The following is a 19,938-nucleotide window of genomic DNA, read 5'->3' as shown; positions in this document are numbered from 1 at the left end:
AGGTAGCGACTGGATTCTGTAAGAGGTGGTCTCATCAGAGTCAACCTGCCATTATGTTATTATGTTTTCATCACAATACAAGATTGTAGGATACATATTTTGGTAGTGATTGTTCTAGGCTGAATCTTTTTTACTTTTTGCTAAAGAGAAAAAGAAAAGTGGCACTCACCGTCCCTTGATAGATCCTTTATTTCACAAAAATTAAAACATAGACGTAGGAGAGTTTTTTTGACACATGGTGGGCGACGGACGATTCACATGTTCCTGCGCTTCAACGGGTCCTCGAATCCAATGCCCGTCGTCCACCATATGTCCAAAAAACTCTCCTACATCTATGTTTTAATTTAAAATATAAAGGATCTTTCAAGGGACGGTGAGTGCCACCTTTCTTTTACTCTTTGGCTAATTTTGGATTGACTTTATTTTGGTGTTGCATCCGAAATCCCGATTGTCTGGTGGAAAAACACGTCTATAAGTAACAGGACACTTGGTCTGAGTTGAATGTTTGGAGCTGGATTCTTTGCTATTCCCTGAATCTTTTTTACCTTTTATGTTTCTGTGACCATCATTCTCCTTGAATAACACTACTATTCTCTCTTTTTTTTAATACAACCCAGTTGTAAATGTTTGTTATTCCGTATATGTAGATTACCAAGCACTCCGACATGACCCTTTCCTCCCACTGTCAATGCTCCTGCTTTGAATAATGGATGGTATTAGTGGCGTCTGTTCTAATTCTCCATACTCTGTGTTGTTTCACAAGCGCTTTTATATGACCTCTTCTTTCCTGAACAAAATGCTTTATTTCCACACGTCTCATTTAATGCATTATATTGTGCATGTGTGAAAGAATTCATGGACGGGTAAGAAGGGCACACTTTGCCAGAAATAAAAGAATGTATTTATGAGTTAATACTACAAGTACAGTACTGAGAGGTCAGGAATAGCCCAGATGAATTATCCTGGGGGTCAGTTGGGAAAATGTGGACTGAAAAACTGTATTTTTTATATATAGTACAATGTACAGTTATACTAATACAGATTTTAGTTCCTTTCCTCCAGTTCTCAATGTCTCATCATGGGAAACTCCAACCAAATTAAATCGATACATGGTGTCACCAATGATAATATTCTCAAACAGTGGTAAATGATATTAGGGTCATGCAAGACAAAACTTTTTAGGGAAGATTAAGAACATTGTATTAGTCGTACACTCAGGATTGAGCCCAAATGAAATTTAAAGGGGATTTTTTGTATCAGAAAATGATCTATAGTTTACATCAAGTTTTTCTGTTATATGTTTTTTTTTTTAAATGTTGGAAATGTTTTTTTTTTTCACAGCATGATCTTTATTAAAAAAAAATAAAATTAATAATCTTCAATTTTCACTCTGGCCACTAGGGCTTTTTTAGATTCTCACCTCTTGTCTTTTTAGGAAGATTTTACAACAGTTTCCTTATCATGAGATGCAGGGGTACAATGCTTGAGAAAACCTTTATACGCAGCTGATAACATAGGATCCCCCAATCATAACAAGCAATATCATCGCTGACCCTATTCCCCTTTCCTTCACAAAGACCTTTGCACACGCTCATTAGATGCTTCAATACAAAAGATAGGAGTCCATTCCTTGCAGCTAATGTACATGTGCATTACCTGAAACAACAGTTAAAGTCTAAAAAAAAGCCCTAGTGGCCACTGTGAAAATTGCAAGATTGCTCTTTTTTATTTTGAATAAAGATTGTGATATAAGAAATAAAAAACATTGCTCAAACATTTTTTGAAAGATATATTTAACACAAAAACCTGATTTAAACAATAAGTCATTTTTAATGACATATCACCTTTAAAGTGGCACTGGCCATACATTCAATAATTGTTTACCAAGAGCTCAATAAGCTCACAGCTATCTTCCCGATCCCATCATCCCATGCCAGGATGAGTGTTCTGTATGGAAAAAGGGAAGTAAGCTTCTGCCGGACTTTTCATGTCATTGCCTATCTCCAAGGAGAGTAAAAGCGATTGGTTCATTTAAATTGAAGAGTGCAATCATTTTGTACCCAAATCTATCGGAGAAAAAGTGGGGAGACCACTAGACACATGACATAGTTGTCTAGCCTCACCGAAATCGGCAAAATTGGCTGACTTTAAGGTCTATGCAGGTGACGCGCCCCTGGGCCTGAGTCGTGCGGCATCGCGCGCACGGGGGCTTACCCGGAGCCGGATCAGATAGGGATAGTAGTCTCGTGGCGGTGACCCGGTCCGTGCCCAGGGAGTCAAACTGAGTGGCAGTATTTAGCAGTAGATGTTAGAATGTTCGACTACGCCACCCGTGGATTGCGGTTATGAAACCGCCGCTGCAGGGCAGACCGCTGAGGCTGGTGTTGTTTGTGCAGCTGAAGATGGGATGACTCCCCACGGGAGGAGTATTGCCTCAGGGCAGCTATTGTACAGTTGATGATGTTGGTGATGGTGCGGATGTCCCAGTACTGGTGGTGCAGGTGCGACGACGAAACACGGAGTCTGGTAGTGCAGTTTCAAAAGCTTTACTCACAGTTGTTGCTCCGGTCACTTTGGCCAGCAGTGACCACCCGAGCCGTGCTGCGTCCACCAGGTACGGGACTCGGCCAACTCCCAGGCAGTTTCAGAGCGTGGTCCAGAGCTCCCCTCTCTTCCTTCCTACTGGCCGTCCTCACCAGGGACCCACCTATGTCCGGCTTCCTCGGGCCTTATGGGGCAAAACCTCTCTCTGGCTTTCCTGACCCTATGTGGCGTGCCTTCCTGGTGGATGTGGCAAGGGGTCGTGCCAAAGCTTGACCACGACCTCCGGTTCCTGGCTAAGGATGATTGACCTCCACCAGTTTGGGATCCGGTACCCTTCTCTGCCAACCCTTCACCCGTTTTAGTTCACTCGTGGGATCTCAGGGTTCCCTCTATGCTTGCGTCTCTGGGCCTTTCTTCGTGTTCCTGCTCCTTTCTGTTCCTTCTTCTTCTTCCTTCTCTCTCTCCCTTTCTCAGCTTCAGGCCTAGCTCTGGAGCTGGGCCCAGACGGAGCCACAGCTCCCTGTCAGCCCTCTCTGGCTGAGCTCCTCTCTGAACAGACCCTGTCTTAAGATGGTTCCCACCTTTTATACTCCCTCTGACACCCGAGCCCTGGTGACAATGCAACCAATGGGCTCCTACCTATGCCCAGAGTCCCTCCCCTGTCTGCTCCTACACCACTGGGATGTTCCTCCCCCCCCCCCACTCCAGCCAGGGACAGACGCTGTCGTACCTGCACATCTATCTGGTGGGAGTACCGTTGTTCTGTCCCCCGGAAATGGGGTGTATGTGGTGCATGCAGCTAACTGAGCTCTGTTCCACACTCCATCCTTACCCGGGAGTGGAATACCACACCTCTGGTTCGAGGTGCAATACCCCTGTAGCAGCCGAGTCCTCGGGGTGCTACATTCCCCCCTGGTAAATCACAGCACGTCCTCGGGCTGGAAAAGAGTAAAACAACTTAGACATACAAAAATTTTAAAGTACACGCTAACATATAAAACATTATAAAAACATTATCAGAAAACATAACATTACAGGTAACTTCTTATATTATAGTCTTAGCAGCATAAACTTTCAATATAAAACTCCTTCATATAAAACGTTCTTGATCAACACGTCCTTGATCTCTGGTCACCGTGCAACTTATGACCAGGTAAAGGGCAACAGTCACTAGTTCTAAAGTAGAAACGCTGTCCCTCTATAAAACCGGTAGGGGGCGCCTCAAGAAGCGCAACTATTTACAGGGTGACCGCTCTCAGTCCTCGGCCAGTGGGGATAAGGAAGTGGCTGCTCACAGTCCTCAGCCTGATTAGGGATAGGGGCACACAGGTAAGAGTTCCTTTTGATAACTCCACACTAGTCCCAACGGGGACCACACTTCAATTAGCAGCAGTTCACATAACAGTTCTTGTAACAGTTCTGGTACCCTGACGGGTAACTATATACAACTCCTTTGTTTATGCTACTTCCCTTCAGTAGCGGTGTCCTCTCCTTGTCTCCTCTTGAGGGTAGTCTTCAGACCCGTCCGGGTCCTCTTGATCTTCCTCATCCTGTATCTCCTTCTCCGTCAACCGGTGCACGTGAAGGGCGTATGGTCCTTTGGCACACTGATGCCGGGTAAAGGTGACCTCATCACCCGGGTAAAGGTCACGACCTCGGTGTCCCTCCGGCTGGTGGCTCTCGACATCCCTGCGGGTGACAAAGACGTCGCCGGGGGTCCGGTGGTCTCGTATAAAGCCCCAGCCGTGCTCCAACTGGAACTTTATTACGGTCCCGTTGGCGCGTGGACCGTGGGCCGCACGGGGGTTTCGTCGGGCCCGGCGTTTCTGCTCCGCGCTTTGGACCTGCAGCCGCTCCTCGCGGATCCGCCTCTCTCGCCGTTCTCTCCCAAAGACCTCTAGCTGTTGACGGCAGCATTCCTCACGCCGGGCTGCGTCCGCCCGGGTCTCTTGGGTGAACCCCATGAGGTTTTCACCGGTGGGGTCCCATGCAAATTGGGCCTCCTCCAACGGGAGCGGGACAATGTTGGCGGGTGCCGGGATCAATGGCTCGCACAGGGGTCGTTCCTTCCGGAGTCGGGGGTTGACGTACTCCGGTGGCCACACGAAGGGCAGCCCGTCCGGGCTGGTATGTTGTGCAAACAAATCTTCGCCCAGGGGCAGCACTGTGGAGGTTGAGGGCGCTGTGGGGGCAGCGGCGCCCGGAGGTACTTGGCCTTACGTCCAGGCCGGAGGCATCCTCTTTGGATCCAGGTATGGCACCTTTGGGGAAGAGGGCGCTGGAGGGGCAACGGCGCCCGGATCCACTAGGCCTCGCGACCAGACCGGTGGCGCTGTGGAGGTAGAGGGCGCTGTGGAGACTGCGGCGCCCGGGGGTACTCGGCCCTGCGACCAGGCCGGGGGCACTTCCTCTTTTGCCGCGCTCAGGGTCAAGGGGCGTGGCGTAACAGAGGGCGCGACCGCGGCTCCTGCCGCTCGAGGCCTAGTCGGGAGCAGCGGCGGTGCAGCAACGGGCGCGGTGAGTGGAACTTCGGGCTCTGCGACGGGGAGCTGGGGCAGGCTTGCGGCTACTGGGCACGGGGTGATGACGTCCCCATTACCTGCTTCCATCTCTGCGGCTCCCTCCGCGGCGTCGTCTCCGGCCTCCGTTCCTCCCGTACCATCCTCAGGGGCAGACATGCTCCAGGTTGCGGGTGGCGTCTTCTGCTGGCGGGTTCCAGCCTGCTGGACCATCTCCCTTCTCCACTCGGCCAGTGTTTCTTGCTGCACTCGGGCCATCTTCCGGGCCAAGGCCTCCAGCGCGGTCTGTGCATGCTCCCGATCTCTGGGGAGCTGTGCCAGGATCTCCACCAGGCCTTCTGGGGTGGCAGCCTGCAACAGGTTCCGGACCACAGGGTCGGTGCTGCTCGACTCTCCCTCCATCTCCGGGTGCGATCTGTCCAGACTCCTCCAGGCCGCACCCATCTTCTCTGTTTTGTTCCCTATCCGCCCCCATTGAGGGTGGTCCCGGGGCAACTTAGTGACAGTCAGTTCCAGGGGCAGCCCTCCCACGCTGATCGACATTTCCATTCTCACAGTCTCTGCTGGTGGGGGCGGTCCCTGCCTTTGGCGACATTCCTGGACCTGGCCCACGATGGGAGGTGGTCTTTTGCCACCCTCTGGCACGCCCATAATGGCGTCCGCTCTGCCAGGGCGGGAAATCGTCTCAGATAGCGGGAATCGTCTCCTTATGGCGGGAAACTCAGTGGATGGCGGGCAAAGGCTGCAGATGGCGGGCAAACAGCGGGAAACGACCCGAGATGGCGTCCGATGGCGGGGACCCTCTGGAATTGGCGGGAGACTTCTTCTTACGGTACATGTGAATTTTTCTTCAGGCACGCAGTACCCGGTGGTTGCGGGCACGTAATCCTGCCGACTACGCCAAAGTTGACGCGCCCCTGGGCCTGAGTCGTGCGGCATCGCGCGCACGGGGGCTTACCCGGAGCCGGATCAGATAGGGGTAGTAGTCTCGAGGCGGTGACCCGGTCCGTGCCCAGGGAGTCAAACTGAGTGGCAGTATTTAGCAGTAGATGTTAGAATGTTCGACTACGCCACCCGTGGATTGCGGTTATGAAACTGCCGCTGCAGGGCAGACCGCTGAGGCTGGTGTTGATTGTGCAGCTGAAGATGGGATGACTCCCCACGGGAGGAGTATTGCCTCAGGGCAGCTATTGTAGAGTTGATGATGGGGGTGATGGTGCGGATGTCCCAGTACTGGTGGTGCAGGTGCGACGACGAAACACGGAGTCTGGTAGTGCAGTTTCAAAAGCTTTACTCACAGTTGTTGCTCCGGTCACTTTGGCCAGCAGTGACCACCCGAGCCGTGCTGCGTCCACCAGGTACGGGACTCGGCCAACTCCCAGGCAGTTCCAGAGCGTGGTCCAGAGCTCCCCTCTCTTCCTTCCTACTGGCCGTCCTCAACAGGGACCCACCTATGTCCGGCTTCCTCGGGCCTTATGGGGCAAAACCTCTCTCTGGCTTTCCTGACCCTATGTGGCGTGCCTTCCTGGTGGATGTGGCAAGGGGTCGTGCCAAAGCTTGACCACGACCTCCGGTTCCTGGCTAAGGATGATTGACCTCCACCAGTTTGGGATCCGGTACCCTTCTCTGCCAACCCTTCACCCGTTTTAGTTCACTCGTGGGATCTCAGGGTTCCCTCTATGCTTGCGTCTCTGGGTCTTTCTTCGTGTTCCTGCTCCTTTCTGTTCCTTCTTCTTCTTCCTTCTCTCTCTCCCTTTCTCAGCTTCAGGCCTAGCTCTGGAGCTGGGCCCAGACGGAGCCACAGCTCCCTGTCAGCCCTCTCTGGCTGAGCTCCTCTCTGAACAGACCCTGTCTTAAGATGGTGCCCACCTTTTATACTCCCTCTGACACCCGAGCCCTGGTGACAATGCAACCAATGGGCTCCTACCTATGCCCAGAGTCCCTCCCCTGTCTGCTCCTACACCACTGGGATGTTCCTCCCCCCCCCCACTCCAGCCAGGGACAGACGCTGTCGTACCTGCACATCTATCTGGTGGGAGTACCGTTGTTCTGTCCCCCGGAAATGGGGTGTATGTGGTGCATGCAGCTAACTGAGCTCTGTTCCACACTCCATCCTTACCCAGGAGTGGAATACCACACCTCTGGTTCGAGGTGCAATACCCCTGTAGCAGCCGAGTCCTCGGGGTGCTACACAGGCCTTTAGTTTAAATGTGTTATTGGGGAAGATTGGGGCCCACATCACTGGGTAAAGGAGCCTTGTTTAGGACCTTCACTATTAACCCCAACAGCTACTCTACAAAGTTCTTATTTCTCTTTCTGGAGGATCGATGAAGGACAGCCTATCGATTACAGCTGGTTAGTGATAGTCCCATCTACAGGACAACCTTCACTGATCCCTTCTAGAATATAAGGATTTGTAACATGCAGACAATACATTTACTATGGGTGTACATTTGCATTTACAGTTATTTAGAAATTATGGGATATATAATATGATGCTTTAAAATAATGCCAAAAAATAATTGAACAGAACTAAGTTGTCTATTACAAGCTTCACATATCCAAAAAAACGAGAAATTGGTTATTAATAGTTAAGGGAACGTGAACTAATTCTACTGGCTTATTGTAAATTCTTGGAGTCATCAATGAGCATTTAAAGTGAACCAGTCAAAATATTTATTCTGCCCCAACCACAGGTAGCAGAAAACATACATTAATCATACAAATCATACATTATTGCTGCCCTGTATGTTTAAGTCTGAAAGACTGCAGTGTTTCAGAGAAAATATTTAGGTGTCTCGGATGACAAGTCCAAAGCAGGTCCCCGGTGGCTTCTCACTGCCCAATCACCATGACTGACACATCTCTCAGTATGTGTGTGCATAGGTAAAGACCTATCAATCATGAGGAGTGGGCTGGGAAGATGCCACCAGGGACCAGCCTCTTGGACATCGTCCCCAGATGACTTTTGAAAGTGTGTTTCAGAGTAAAACATGCTATTGCCTCTTCAGAGAGGAAGAGGTCTTGAACTCTAGCGCCACCTATTGGAAGTAGAAATCCTAAAAGTCAATATTGACCTTTTAATGAGCTTTGCCATATGATTTGAGATAAAAGTCAAACTAGAATGCCAATTTGCAGACACGGTGTAAAACTTACACAGCCGCTATAACACAGCCGATGTCTGATTCATGCTGCTTGTAGTTATATACTATATAATAGATACTATATAATATCGTACTAATATAGTAAAATACTATATAGTAAATGAAATGCGGACATGAATTGTCATCACTTATCCACATGTGTTAATTGTTAATGTTTTACCATTTCAGTTGACTTGCAACACCCACAGTTATTTGCTTAAAAATCAGCCTACAAGATAATGTTATAAGATTCTCCATCATTTAATACACTGTGTGATCAAAATCCCCAATTGATGCTCCCAAACTGCTTTTCGGTAGCAGCCATTTTTTTAACTGAACCTGAGTTTACACGGCCAGACTTCTGCCCAAAACAAGCGTTGATCGGCTCTCATATAAGTCCCTTTTTCACAGGATGCTGCAGAGATTAATGATTGTTGATTTTCAACTTTTAGTCCCCCATACAGTTTGCATAATGTCAATTTTTACAGGTGGATGTGTAGCCAATAAAGATGTTTTATTCGCCAGATTAGTGATCAGATTGGCCAATAAAAAAAAACCATTTTGCTCTGTTCTTAACTTGCTGCTAAATTTACACCAAACAATGAGCATTCTTTAGGAATGGTCTGTCACGTGATGAAAGGGAATCTGTCAGTAAGTTTTTTCTATGTAATCTGGGAGTACCATGATGTAGGAGAAGAGACCCTGATTTCAGCGATGTGTCACTTACTGGGCTGTGTTTTGTTGTTTCAATACAATCAGTGTTTTATAAGTAGGAGATTATTATTACAGGACAACTGGCCTCATGCGTCCCAGTCCAAACACTCCCCCCCCAGCACTGAATGGCAGCTCTCTGTTAATATACAATGTACACAGGAAGCTGCTAATCTGAAGTGGACGGGGTTATACACAGCTCAACATTCAGAGCTCTACTATATGCAACAAAAACAAACTGTGATTCTATCATAACTGCTGCACCCAGCAAGCTAAGTAATACATCATTGGAATCATGGTCTCTGTCCGTACCTCATACTGCTGTCAGATTACATAGCAAAAACTTGCTGACAGATTACATAGCAAAAACTTGCTGACAGATTCCTTTTACATAGGGTCTTTAGGCTGGCAATTTAAAGGGTAACTATACTTTCAAGTAACTTTTCAGGATAAGTTCTTGTGTGTGTACATGAGGAATAACACTATTTGTGGCTGTTATATTAGTTGCATACAACATTTTTCACTAGTTTGTCCTTCCTCAGGATGTATCTCTAATTTACATTTGACTCTGAGCTAATGGTTGTAGACTAGCTGCTATGATGTCTCCCATACACAGCACACACAAAAAGGGATTTATGCTCTTGTTTCCATAAGGAGCACACAGACAGAAGAAGCGGAGGCACGGATCAAATTTCACAGCGGTGTTGCTGCTAATTCTGCTGTAGCATAAGCTAATACACTTGTAGAAAGCTGCAGCACCAGGTGTTTCTGGACTGGTGGCTGCTGCTGCTCGTCTCTCTTCCTCCACTCCTCCTCAGTGCACTCTATTGCCTGACTATAACTAACTATTCTGGCTTCCAATCTTCCTATCTTGAGGAAGACAGATTAGAGCTTTTTTTTTAGAATGAATGATGAGATCAGGAGATAGGGGTGGTAGAAGTGGCTCATAAGTGGAGAAGGACATAGATTTCTCTGATATTATATATTTCTTATACGTTCCTTATATTTATTTATAATATTAATTTATGCAATGCGTGTTGACAGCATAGAGTTCATTTTTACTACCAGTAACCATCATTTTTATCTGCTGAATTTTATCTCAAGACATTAAAGTGATCATAAACCTCATGTTTCAGTACATTTAACAATGCTCTAAAATCTTCATTTCCAGGTCTTCTTATTGGTGTTTTGCTTCAGTTCTGTCAGACAACAGAGTAGTTCAATTTATCTTTCTGTTTTTCAATGTTTAAAAATAAAAAAATATTTCTAAGAATATACTGAATTATTAATAGAATTATCTCTTGTTTTTGTCTTTTCTAGGTGTAAGTGTAACCTACATGCCAACAGCTGTACTTTCACAAGCAATCGTCTGGTCTGTGACTGTGAACACAACACCACTGGACAGGACTGCGAACGGTGTAAGAAGAGCTACCAAGGACAAGCATGGAGCCCTGGCTCCTATCTTACAATTCCCAAGGGTACTGCCAATATCTGTGAGTATATATGCCATTACCTAGATTATAGATAAGGTAAAGTGGTAATTGTACGAAAGAAAAATAGTCAGCTCACCCTTTGCATGTGGACTCAAATGCTTGGAAAACCTGCAGTACTGCAGGAAAAGCAATCAATCAGGAAGGAAGGATCCAGCTTCGAAAGTCTGTAAAATAACAAGGTTTATTTAAAAAAATAGATTAAAGAGATAACATAGAGCATATGAATCAAAGCCACCAATGAAAGGGGGAGACTAGGCAGACGCATTTCAGACCCTGCGGTCGTCAATCATTGCTCTATGACTGGAGGGTCTGAAACGGGTCTGCCTAGTCTTCCCCTTTGCTTTGGGGCTGTGATTCATATTCTCTGTTATCTTGTTAATCTATTTTTTTTCAATAAACCTTGTTATTTTATGGATTTCCGAAGCTGGATCCTTCCTTCCTAATTGAAGGTAAAGTGGTGGTCCAAAACTAATGGTCTTACTAAATGTCTATCTATTTAATCCTATGATCTAATCACTTTTCTAATATACTTCAGTTAAAAATTTCCCACCACTTCCTCTCTACTCTAATTTTTTATCTCTTTTTTTTTTTAACTAGTCCCTTTTCTGCTGAGCATGTGCCGGTTGTCAATTCTGAAGCATGCTCAGTATGTGACTCCTGCTCTATATTCCTTTGAATGCACACTGATATTGCTCTCTCTCAGTGTCTCTAAAGAGAAGTGACGAGCTGACAAGAAAACACACTGTGCGCATTGAAAAGAGAGAACGCAGCAAGTAGGGAAAACAGAGACCAGCCCAGCCCTCAACACAAACGTCACTGATGATCAGGGTGGTGATGTTTGTTTCAGGTTCTGACCAGGTCTCTGTTCTCCTTGCTTGCAAATTTCTCTCTTTTACAGTGCGCACTGACAATGAACTCACTTGGGGGCTCATCGCTTCTCTTTTGAGCTAGCTGAAGAGTGCAATGTCACTGCACATTCATAGGAATATAGAGCAGGGAGTGCATCCTGAGCATGTGTCGAAATTGACAATTGGTATATGCTCAGTAGAGCAGGGACTAGTCCAGCCCCTGAAACGGATGTCTCTGATGACACTTTGTTTCATGGTGGGGACAGCAGCTGTGGCACGGACGGCATCCCCACCTCCGATGAAGTCCCGTTTGAGTATCCCAACATGCACTATGGATTTTAAAATGAAACATCATCGGAAGTTTAAAAAAAAAAAAAAAACAGACAGAAAGGTAAAATAGAGAGGGAACGGGTAGGGACTTTTTGTTTGAAGCTGTCACACAAGGTGTGGGAAAGACTTAGTGCAACACAAAAGGAAGAGGGAAAGGGAGCCCAGACTTTAGGGAAAGGGGGGGAAGTGGAAACCACCTAGGTTGATCTAGTGTCACCCTGTCTCGCCTAACGTCCCTGTATTGGCTCTTCACCAATCGCCGCACGCGTACCTCGCTCTGTCTTTCCCTGGCGTTTGGCTCAGGCTAGGGAAGGGAGGGGATGAGCACTAGTCGATCTCCACTAAATACTATAGACAACAAGAAAGGACAAACAGGGGGAAATAGCTTAGCTTTAGACGACTCCAGACAAATGCGCACGCGTCCTCAAGCTCCAGAGAGGACAAAGTACTGCTCTTGCTAAAGCCTTCACGGGTAGCAATGAATATCGCTGGCACCTTCCTCTAGGAAACACCAGGTATTTATACACCCAGGCCAAGGAGTTAATTAGCCTGCGGGAGGTAGCCTCTGGGTCCTAGAGACAGCCTCTAAGAAGATGTCTGTAATGCCAAATGTAGAAATCTCCTGCAACCAACTGCAGGGCGACTGTCTGTCACTTCTGACACACCCGTGACAGAAGTATATTAAAAGAGTGATTGGATTATTACATTAAATAGATAGACATTTAGTATTAAAATCATCTTTGGTTTTGGACCAGCCCTTTAATTATTTATGTAATCTCACTGGACTTACAAGAGTCAAAATCAGTATGAAGAAATCATCAATTAAAGGAAACCTGTGAGGCGATCCATGCTGCACAAACCACAGGCAGCATGAATCACAGCCTGGCTGCACAACTACAGCTAGGTATATTAATTTCTGAAACACTCCAGCTTTTCAGAGAAAATATGCCTTCCATCTTCGGCCAGGGACCATAGCCAGGGATTAGTCCAGCTCTACCTCTGGCTGGCTCTTCCCAGCACCACAATAGGTGATTGACAGACCTTTACTTTGCGTGTCCATAGGGAGAGACCTATCAATTACCTCTAGCAGCACTGGGTAGAGCCAACCAGAGGGCACCGGACTAATATTGTCTCCAGCTATGATCCCTAGCCAGATCTTCAAAGAATTATTTCTTAGAAACACTAGAGCATTTCAGATAATAAGATATCTGGTTGCAATCGTGTAGCCAGACTCCGATTCCTGCAGCTCACCATTTTGGCAGCATGAATCACCTGATTGGTTCACTTTAAGATCACTAACATTTTTATCTTGCAAGTTAAAGAAGCACTCCTCCCATCAAAGTTTTTATCTTATTATATTGCAATCATCATATTATACAGAACTGTGTACTCACAATTGCTCATTTTGCCTTTCTACCCAGTAAATTCTTATCTTTCTCTGTTCTGTGCAGAAACAGGAAGTCTCTTTTCCCAGCATTTATCATTCCCCTTTTAAACTCCTGACCCAGCTGCTCCTCTCCTCCCCCCTACCAGGAACTTTTGCAGTGATGGCTCTTGCAGAGAAAATTGACCTCCTGTTTCTACATAGAGCTTAGACTGCGTTCACACATTGCGTATTTTCCTGCGTTTTTTTACGCGCGCGTATTTTCCTGCTTTTTTTACCTGCGTTTTTTTACGCAGGTAAAAAAAGCACCTCCATTCACACACAGCGTTTTTTCCTGCGTTTTTTTACGGAGGTGCAGGAGAAATGAAGTGTGAGGAGCATGGACACCTGTATGTAATGTAATGTATGTGTATGTAATGTAATGTAAAGTAATGTATGTGTCTGTGTGTCCTGTGTGTACCGTCTGTGTCTATGTGTCGTGTGTGTGAGTGTCCCCCTAGCAGTGTATGTACAGACAGCTTCTGGCTGCAGTACATACACTGCTTTAAAAGAAAAAAACTATGGATACTCACCTATCCGATGGATGGGAGAGGCGTCCGGTCCGGTCCCGCGGTTTCCAGCATCTGCCGTGAAGCGATCAGCTGACTGTCAGCTGACCGGCTTGTAAATCAGCTGACCGGAAGCCGGTAAGCTACAGTCAGCTGAACGGTTCTCCGGCAGATGCTGGAAGCGTGGGTCCGGACGCCTCTCCCATCCATCGGATAGGTGAGTATCCATAGTTTCTCCTGCGCCTCCATAAAAAAGCGCTGGAATTACGCAGTGTGTGAACACCGCTGCGTAATTCCAGCGCTTATAATGGGCACAATAGGAGAAAGCGTAGGACGCAGCTGCGTAAAGAATAGACATGTCCATTCTTTACGCAGCTGCGCTTTCGCGCTGCATAAAATCACACAGTGTCTGAACGGCAAAGTGAATTTCCCATTCACTTTGCTGGCAGACACAAGGCACATTGCGTATTTTGAAAAAGCGCGCGCGAAAATATGCAATGTGTGAACGCCGCCTTAGACGGATTCAGCTAATCAGGTTTTAATCACGTGATGTCGTAGACCTAATGGAAAACAGAATAACTATCTGGGTAGAAAGACAAAATGACAAATTGTAAGTACACAGTGCTATATAATATGATGACTGCAATATATTAAGAAGAGGGTAAAAACTTTGATGGGAAGAGTGCTTCTTTAATATTTCTATATACAATGGACTAAAGTTGATAAAGAAAATAAATCGATCCTCCGTAAAAATGTAGCAACGAATAATAGTTTTGGATTCTGAGGAGACACCGATCATACACCAGGCAATCATTCAAATTTCTATCTAATGTGTGTGCTCGCCTTTAATGTCATCAAATAACATAATTGTATACCATATTAAAGTCAGGTGCAAGACAAGTAAGATCTTTTCTATTCATTCTCCCTACATACAAAGTATATGTTCCTTTATTGTATTTGTAAAAGAAAAGAGAACTAAAAGTTTCTAATAGTGTTGAGCCACCCCCGTAGTGTTCGAGTTCGGTTCGGTTCGTCGAACACCCGTGTGTTCGCCGAACTGTTCGTCGAACTGTTCGTCGAAAACCTTCGAACACCGTTAAAACCAATGGCAGGCAAACAAAAACACATAGAAACACATAGAAAACACCTTCAAAGGTGTCCAAAAGCTGACAAACTGCTCAGAAGACACAACTAACACATGGAAAAGTGACAAGTACATATAGTCATGCGAAAAGAAAAGAGGTGGAGGAGTAAAAGGAGGGGGGGACACAGATATAGGCATGTCATGCCCTTCTAAAATCCAAAAAGCGAGAAGCCGACACGGCCAGTCCGCTCCTGCCCGTGCCACCTCCGTGTCGCCGGGTTTGTGCCAGAGCCGCGGTGAACCCTGATGGCCAGCCCCCCTCTCCCAATACTGGTGCCTGTCCGCTGGTGGGTCGAGCGAGCCCCCCTGTGGTGGAGGCAGCTCTAAGCTTTATAATTTAAATTGTTTCTCTAATTTGAATGAATACACTTTAAATCCATTTACAAGGATCTATTGGAGGGCAAGTCTCATGCCAGCAGCCGCGTAATTCCAGCTCCAGTAGCGTCCACTAAAGCTGCTGCAGTTAAAAAGCTTTTATAAGGATCGAGCTCGGCTGTCCACCGCAAGGCATCCTACTGCCAGTCCCAGCCCCTATGCCTTGGGGTGCCTCCTGATGCTCTTCACTGAGTATCCCATGGTCCCGAAGCATTTCCTTTGAAAAAATTAAGTGTCTAAACTACAGGTGGTGTAGCTTGCTTAACAGCCGGGATAATCCGCTGACTAGCAGACACTGCTACTAGGCACAAAGTATTTCCTGGGCTAGATGCAGTTAAAAATTTGTAATTAGATACTCTCGTTGGATGCTGAGAAAGCATTCCATAGAGTCTCCTGGCACGCCATATATGATTCTCTTAAAAAGCTTGGGGTAGGGGTCTAGGGGACCCTTTTATAGCCAAAATCACGGCCCTGTATCGCAATACGTCACCTAGGCTGAAGATAAATGGAACTGTAGCACCCTGAGGGCTCGGTTGCTACAGACGTATTGCACCTCACCCAGAGGTGTGATATCTCACTCTCAGGTAAGGATGGAGTGTGGATCAGGACCCCGACACCTGCATGCATTACACCACATTGCCGTGGGGCAGGGCGACCAATATGCGCCTGAGATGGGCACGACAGTCCCTGTCCCTGGCTGGAGTGGGGGGAGGGAACACTGAGGAAGGGGAACCCTGTAGTGCAGGAGCAGGGAGGAAGCAGTTCCTGGGTGCATTGAGAAGGGAGTATAAAAGGTGGGCACCATCTTAGTTCAGTGCAGAGAAGCCTGAGCAGAAGTGAGAGGGAGCAGGGGCTCTGCATGAGCTCTGCTCCAGAGGCAGGCCTAGTAACAGAGGCCCAGGCCTGGAAGAGGGAGAAGGAAGGAAGAGGAGCAGAGAAGGCTCCAGGAACGAGGAATGAAGGGATCCCAGGGGTGCGGACGGGCGAGTCGCCACCGCACGCCCGAATCCACCTGCGTGGAGGGGTCAGGCCAAAGGGGGAGACCGGTCCCCGAACTAGTGGAGGCAGGAAATGACCCTCAGCTAGAAACCGGAGGCTCTGACATTTTATGTGGCGCAGCCCCTCGCTACACCCGCTAGGAAGGCACCACATAGGGTCAGGGAAACTGGCGCCAAGTTTACCAAGAGGAGGCCCGAGGCAGCCAGACAGAAGTGTTGGTAAGAAAGGCCAGACAAAGGACACACAAAGGGGGTCCTGTGAAGTGCTCCAAAGTTATCTGGGAGTTGTCTGAGCCCCTCACCTGGTGAGCACAGTACGACGTGGGCAGCCGTTACCTGCAGACGTGGTCTGGATAATAAGAACTGTGAGTAAAGGCCCTGGACTGCATCACTGACTCCGTGTCGTTACTGCTGCTGCCCTGCATCACCCCCCCCCTATCCTCCGCATACACTGCCCTGAGGCTATACTCCTCCCGTGGGGAGTTATGCTACGCTCTGCTGCACCCACAACACCAGCCTCAGCGGTCTGCCCTGTAGCGGCGGTTCACTCTGACCGCAATCCACGGGTGGCGTAGTCGGACATTTAAACATCAAAACCACATAAATAGTTCCGCCACTGGTTTGACCGCCCTGAGCCACGAAACCGGGTCGCCGCCACGAAGACTATAACCACCAGCATCCACCAAAAAGGGTCCGGCTCCGGGTGTCCCAAGGCCCAGGGGGCGCGTCAGAACATTTTCATCACCTTTCACAATCACCAATGGGACAAGGCAGGGATGTTCTCTGTCCCCTCTCTTATACATCCTAGTGACGGAGCACCTGCTCTCATCAATTCGCCATAACCCCAATATTAGGTGGATTGAGGTGGGAGGCACCGAGTACAAGTGCTCTCTATTTGCTGATGATGTCCTAGTATATATCACTCAATCACATATATCCATCCATGCTGTTATGGCTGAAATAGATCACTTTGTTACATGGTCAAATTTTAAAATCAATGCAGCGAAGTCTGAGGCCCTCGATGTCTCCCTCCCCAAATCCATATAGGATTCCATCCAGTCCAACTTTCCCTTTGCCTGGCCCTCACAGGGTATCAAATACTTAGGAATTCCTATTCATAGAGACCTCTCCCATCTATGTTATCTTAATTTTGGGCCCTTTATTGAACAACTCCATACAGACCACGGTTGGCAAGTTAGAACTGTAAGATTCACTACGTGAACCACTGGTGTTTTGTGGAAATGCACATGTACACTGCGTTCCAAATTATTATGCAAAAAGTGTTTAGGAGTGATAAGGGAAGAATTTGTTTGTTTGTCAGTTAAACTCATTGATGGTGATGTGTGTCAGGGCTCTTTATATCACTGTAAGCAATTGCAGACACCAGCGCTAATTAGTTTGTCAGGTGTGTCCAATGAAAGGCAAGACTACTTAAGAAGGCTCTCTCACATTATTCAGCAGCCTACATTTTCTGCCAAAATGGGAAAGAAAAAGGATGTGTCGGCTGCTGAGAAGCAACAAATTGTGGAGTGTTTAGGTCAAGGCATGACTACAATCAACATTGTGCGATGATCAGGATGAAGTGTCTTGGCAATCAAGAAGTATGTAGCTGATTCACAGTACACACGTGTGCGTGCTGATAAGGGCAAATTGAGGACTCTTTCCTACAGGCAATTACGTCAGGTTGAAAGAGCAGCGGCAAAAAAGCCTTGTCATAGCAGCAGACAAGTTTTTGAAGCTGCTTGTGCCTCCAACGTCCCCCGAACAACAAGATGCAGGGTCCTTCAGAGGTTTGCAGCTGTGCATACGCCATCCTGTCGACCTCCTCTATCCACTTCACACAAGCAGAAACGGCTCCAGTGGGCCAAACATTACATGAAGACTGATTTCAAAACTGTTTTGTTCACGGATGAGTGCCGTGCAGCGCTCGATGGTCCAGATGGATGGAGTGGAGGATGGCTGGTTGATGGACACCCCACGCAAACACGGCTACAGCGCCAACAAGGAGGAGGTGGAGTAATGTTTTGGGCTGGAATCATGGGGAGAGAGATTGTCGGCCCCTTTAGGATCCCTGAAGGCGCTAAAGATGAACTCCATAATGTATGTGGATTTTCTCAAACAGCACTTCCTGCCATGGTTCAAGAAGAAGAACCGTGTATTTCACAGCAAGATCATTTTTCTGCATGATAATGCACCATCTCATGCTGCACATAAAACATCTGCATCTCTGGCTGATATGGGCATAAAAGGGGACAAACTTATGGTGTGACCCCCATGCTCCCCTGACCTCTACCCCATTCCGAACCTTTGGAGCATCATTAAAAGGAGTGTCTATGATGGCGGGAGGCAGTTCACATCTAAGCAACAGCTCTGGGAGGGTATTCTGTCCTCATGCAAAACAATTGAAGCAGAAACCATCCAAAACCTGACAAATTCAATGGACGAGAGAGTTCAGAAGCTCCTTTCGAACAAGGGGTCCTATGTGAAAATGTAACATCACCTAGAATAAAGTTTTGAGTTGAAAACTGTTTGATTTCAGTTTCTAACAACCTGCTAATGCTTATAATTTCAAAAATGACCATTTTTTTGGTCTTTATTAAAATGAAAAGGTTGATCGAAAAGTTTGGGGGATCTAAGAGTGTGGCAACCCAGTAGTCATGATTACTTCGAATTCTGACAATATGAGGGTCATGCTGCAGGTAGTGCAGCAAGAAGGCACTTATGTGTCTTGCGCATCTCGGAGCCCCAAAATTATTTTCCGGGCTAGATGCAGCTAAAAATTATTTTTAATTTTAAATCTGGTGGAGCTTATTATAGATGGCCTAATAGGATCAGTGCTGCACACTGCTACAAAGCCCAAATTATTTTCCAGTCAAGATACAGATAAACATGATTAGTAATTTGAAAGCTTAAAACGTTTGGTAGGGTGATTTTAACCAATCATCAAGCTTTTACTCTCCCCAGGATGACACAGGGGTAGAAAAGTCGTTTCGGATCCATGATTTGTTCATCTTTATGAACGTGAGTCTGTCTACATTATCAGTGGAGAGCCGCGTGCGCTTATCTGTCAGCACACCACCAGCAGCGCTGAACACACGTTCAGACAGAACGCTGGCTGCGGGGCATGACAAGATCTCCAAGGCGTAAGTGGCTAGCTCCGGCCATTTATCCAGATTGGAAGCCCAAAAAGAGCAAGGGTCCAGTGACACAGTCGTGGCTTCAATGTTTACTTGGAGATACTCCTGTACCATCGTCTCTAGGCGTTGACTATGTGTCAGACTTCTTGTCTCCTGTGGCCTTGCAAAGGATGGGCTAAAAAAGTGGTGAAATGATTCCGCAAAATTGATGTTACCAGCAGATACTGTGGTTCTGTTACGGTTTGAGTGCTGAACACTTGACAGTCCCACGGTTGGCAAGTTGGAACTGTGAGATTCACTACGTGCACCACTGGTATTTTGTGGAAAAGCACATGTAAGATTCTGCAACAGTCTCTGCTGATACTCCTGCATGCGTGCATCCCTTTCTATGGCAGGAATAATTTCTGCAAATTTACTTTTGTACCGGGGATCTAACAGTGTGGCAACCCAGTAGTCAGGATTATTTCTAATTCTCACAATTCGAGGGTCATGTTGCAGGTAGTGCAGCAAGAAGGCACTCATGTGTGTTGCGCATCCAGGAGCACCAAGTCCCTGTTGTGTTGGTGGCGAGGTAACAATCATGCTTCCTTCCTCTGTCCTCTCCCCCCAACCTCGCACAACAGAAATGTGATCAAGGTCTCCCTCATCTGATGAGTCTTACATCAGTTCGTCCTCCACTTCTTCCTGGGCTCCTGCACCTTCCTCACTAGTTTGGCTGCTACCATGCGCCCTGGTAAAACCATCTCCCCCACCCTCACATGCCT

General features: G+C 47.0%; 1 protein-coding gene across 7 annotated transcripts in view; it reads left to right on the top strand.

Moving 5' to 3' along the window:
* Nucleotides 1–19,938, top strand: part of NTNG1 (netrin G1) — a 429,565-nt gene that overhangs the window by 227,153 nt on the left and 182,474 nt on the right. For all 7 annotated transcript variants that reach the window (XM_073642847.1, XM_073642843.1, XM_073642845.1 and 4 more), the window contains exon 4: nt 10,238–10,410. In XM_073642847.1, the coding sequence (XP_073498948.1) occupies nt 10,238–10,410 (173 nt within the window). The remainder of the gene's footprint in view (nt 1–10,237; nt 10,411–19,938) is intronic.

This window comes from Phyllobates terribilis, unplaced genomic scaffold (genome assembly GCF_046119375.1).
Source record: "Phyllobates terribilis strain yellow unplaced genomic scaffold, ASM4611937v1 Scaffold_8__6_contigs__length_399053987, whole genome shotgun sequence".
NCBI classification, from domain to species: Eukaryota; Metazoa; Chordata; class Amphibia; order Anura; family Dendrobatidae; genus Phyllobates; species Phyllobates terribilis.
This window is presented reverse-complemented; position numbering and strand designations above follow the sequence as displayed.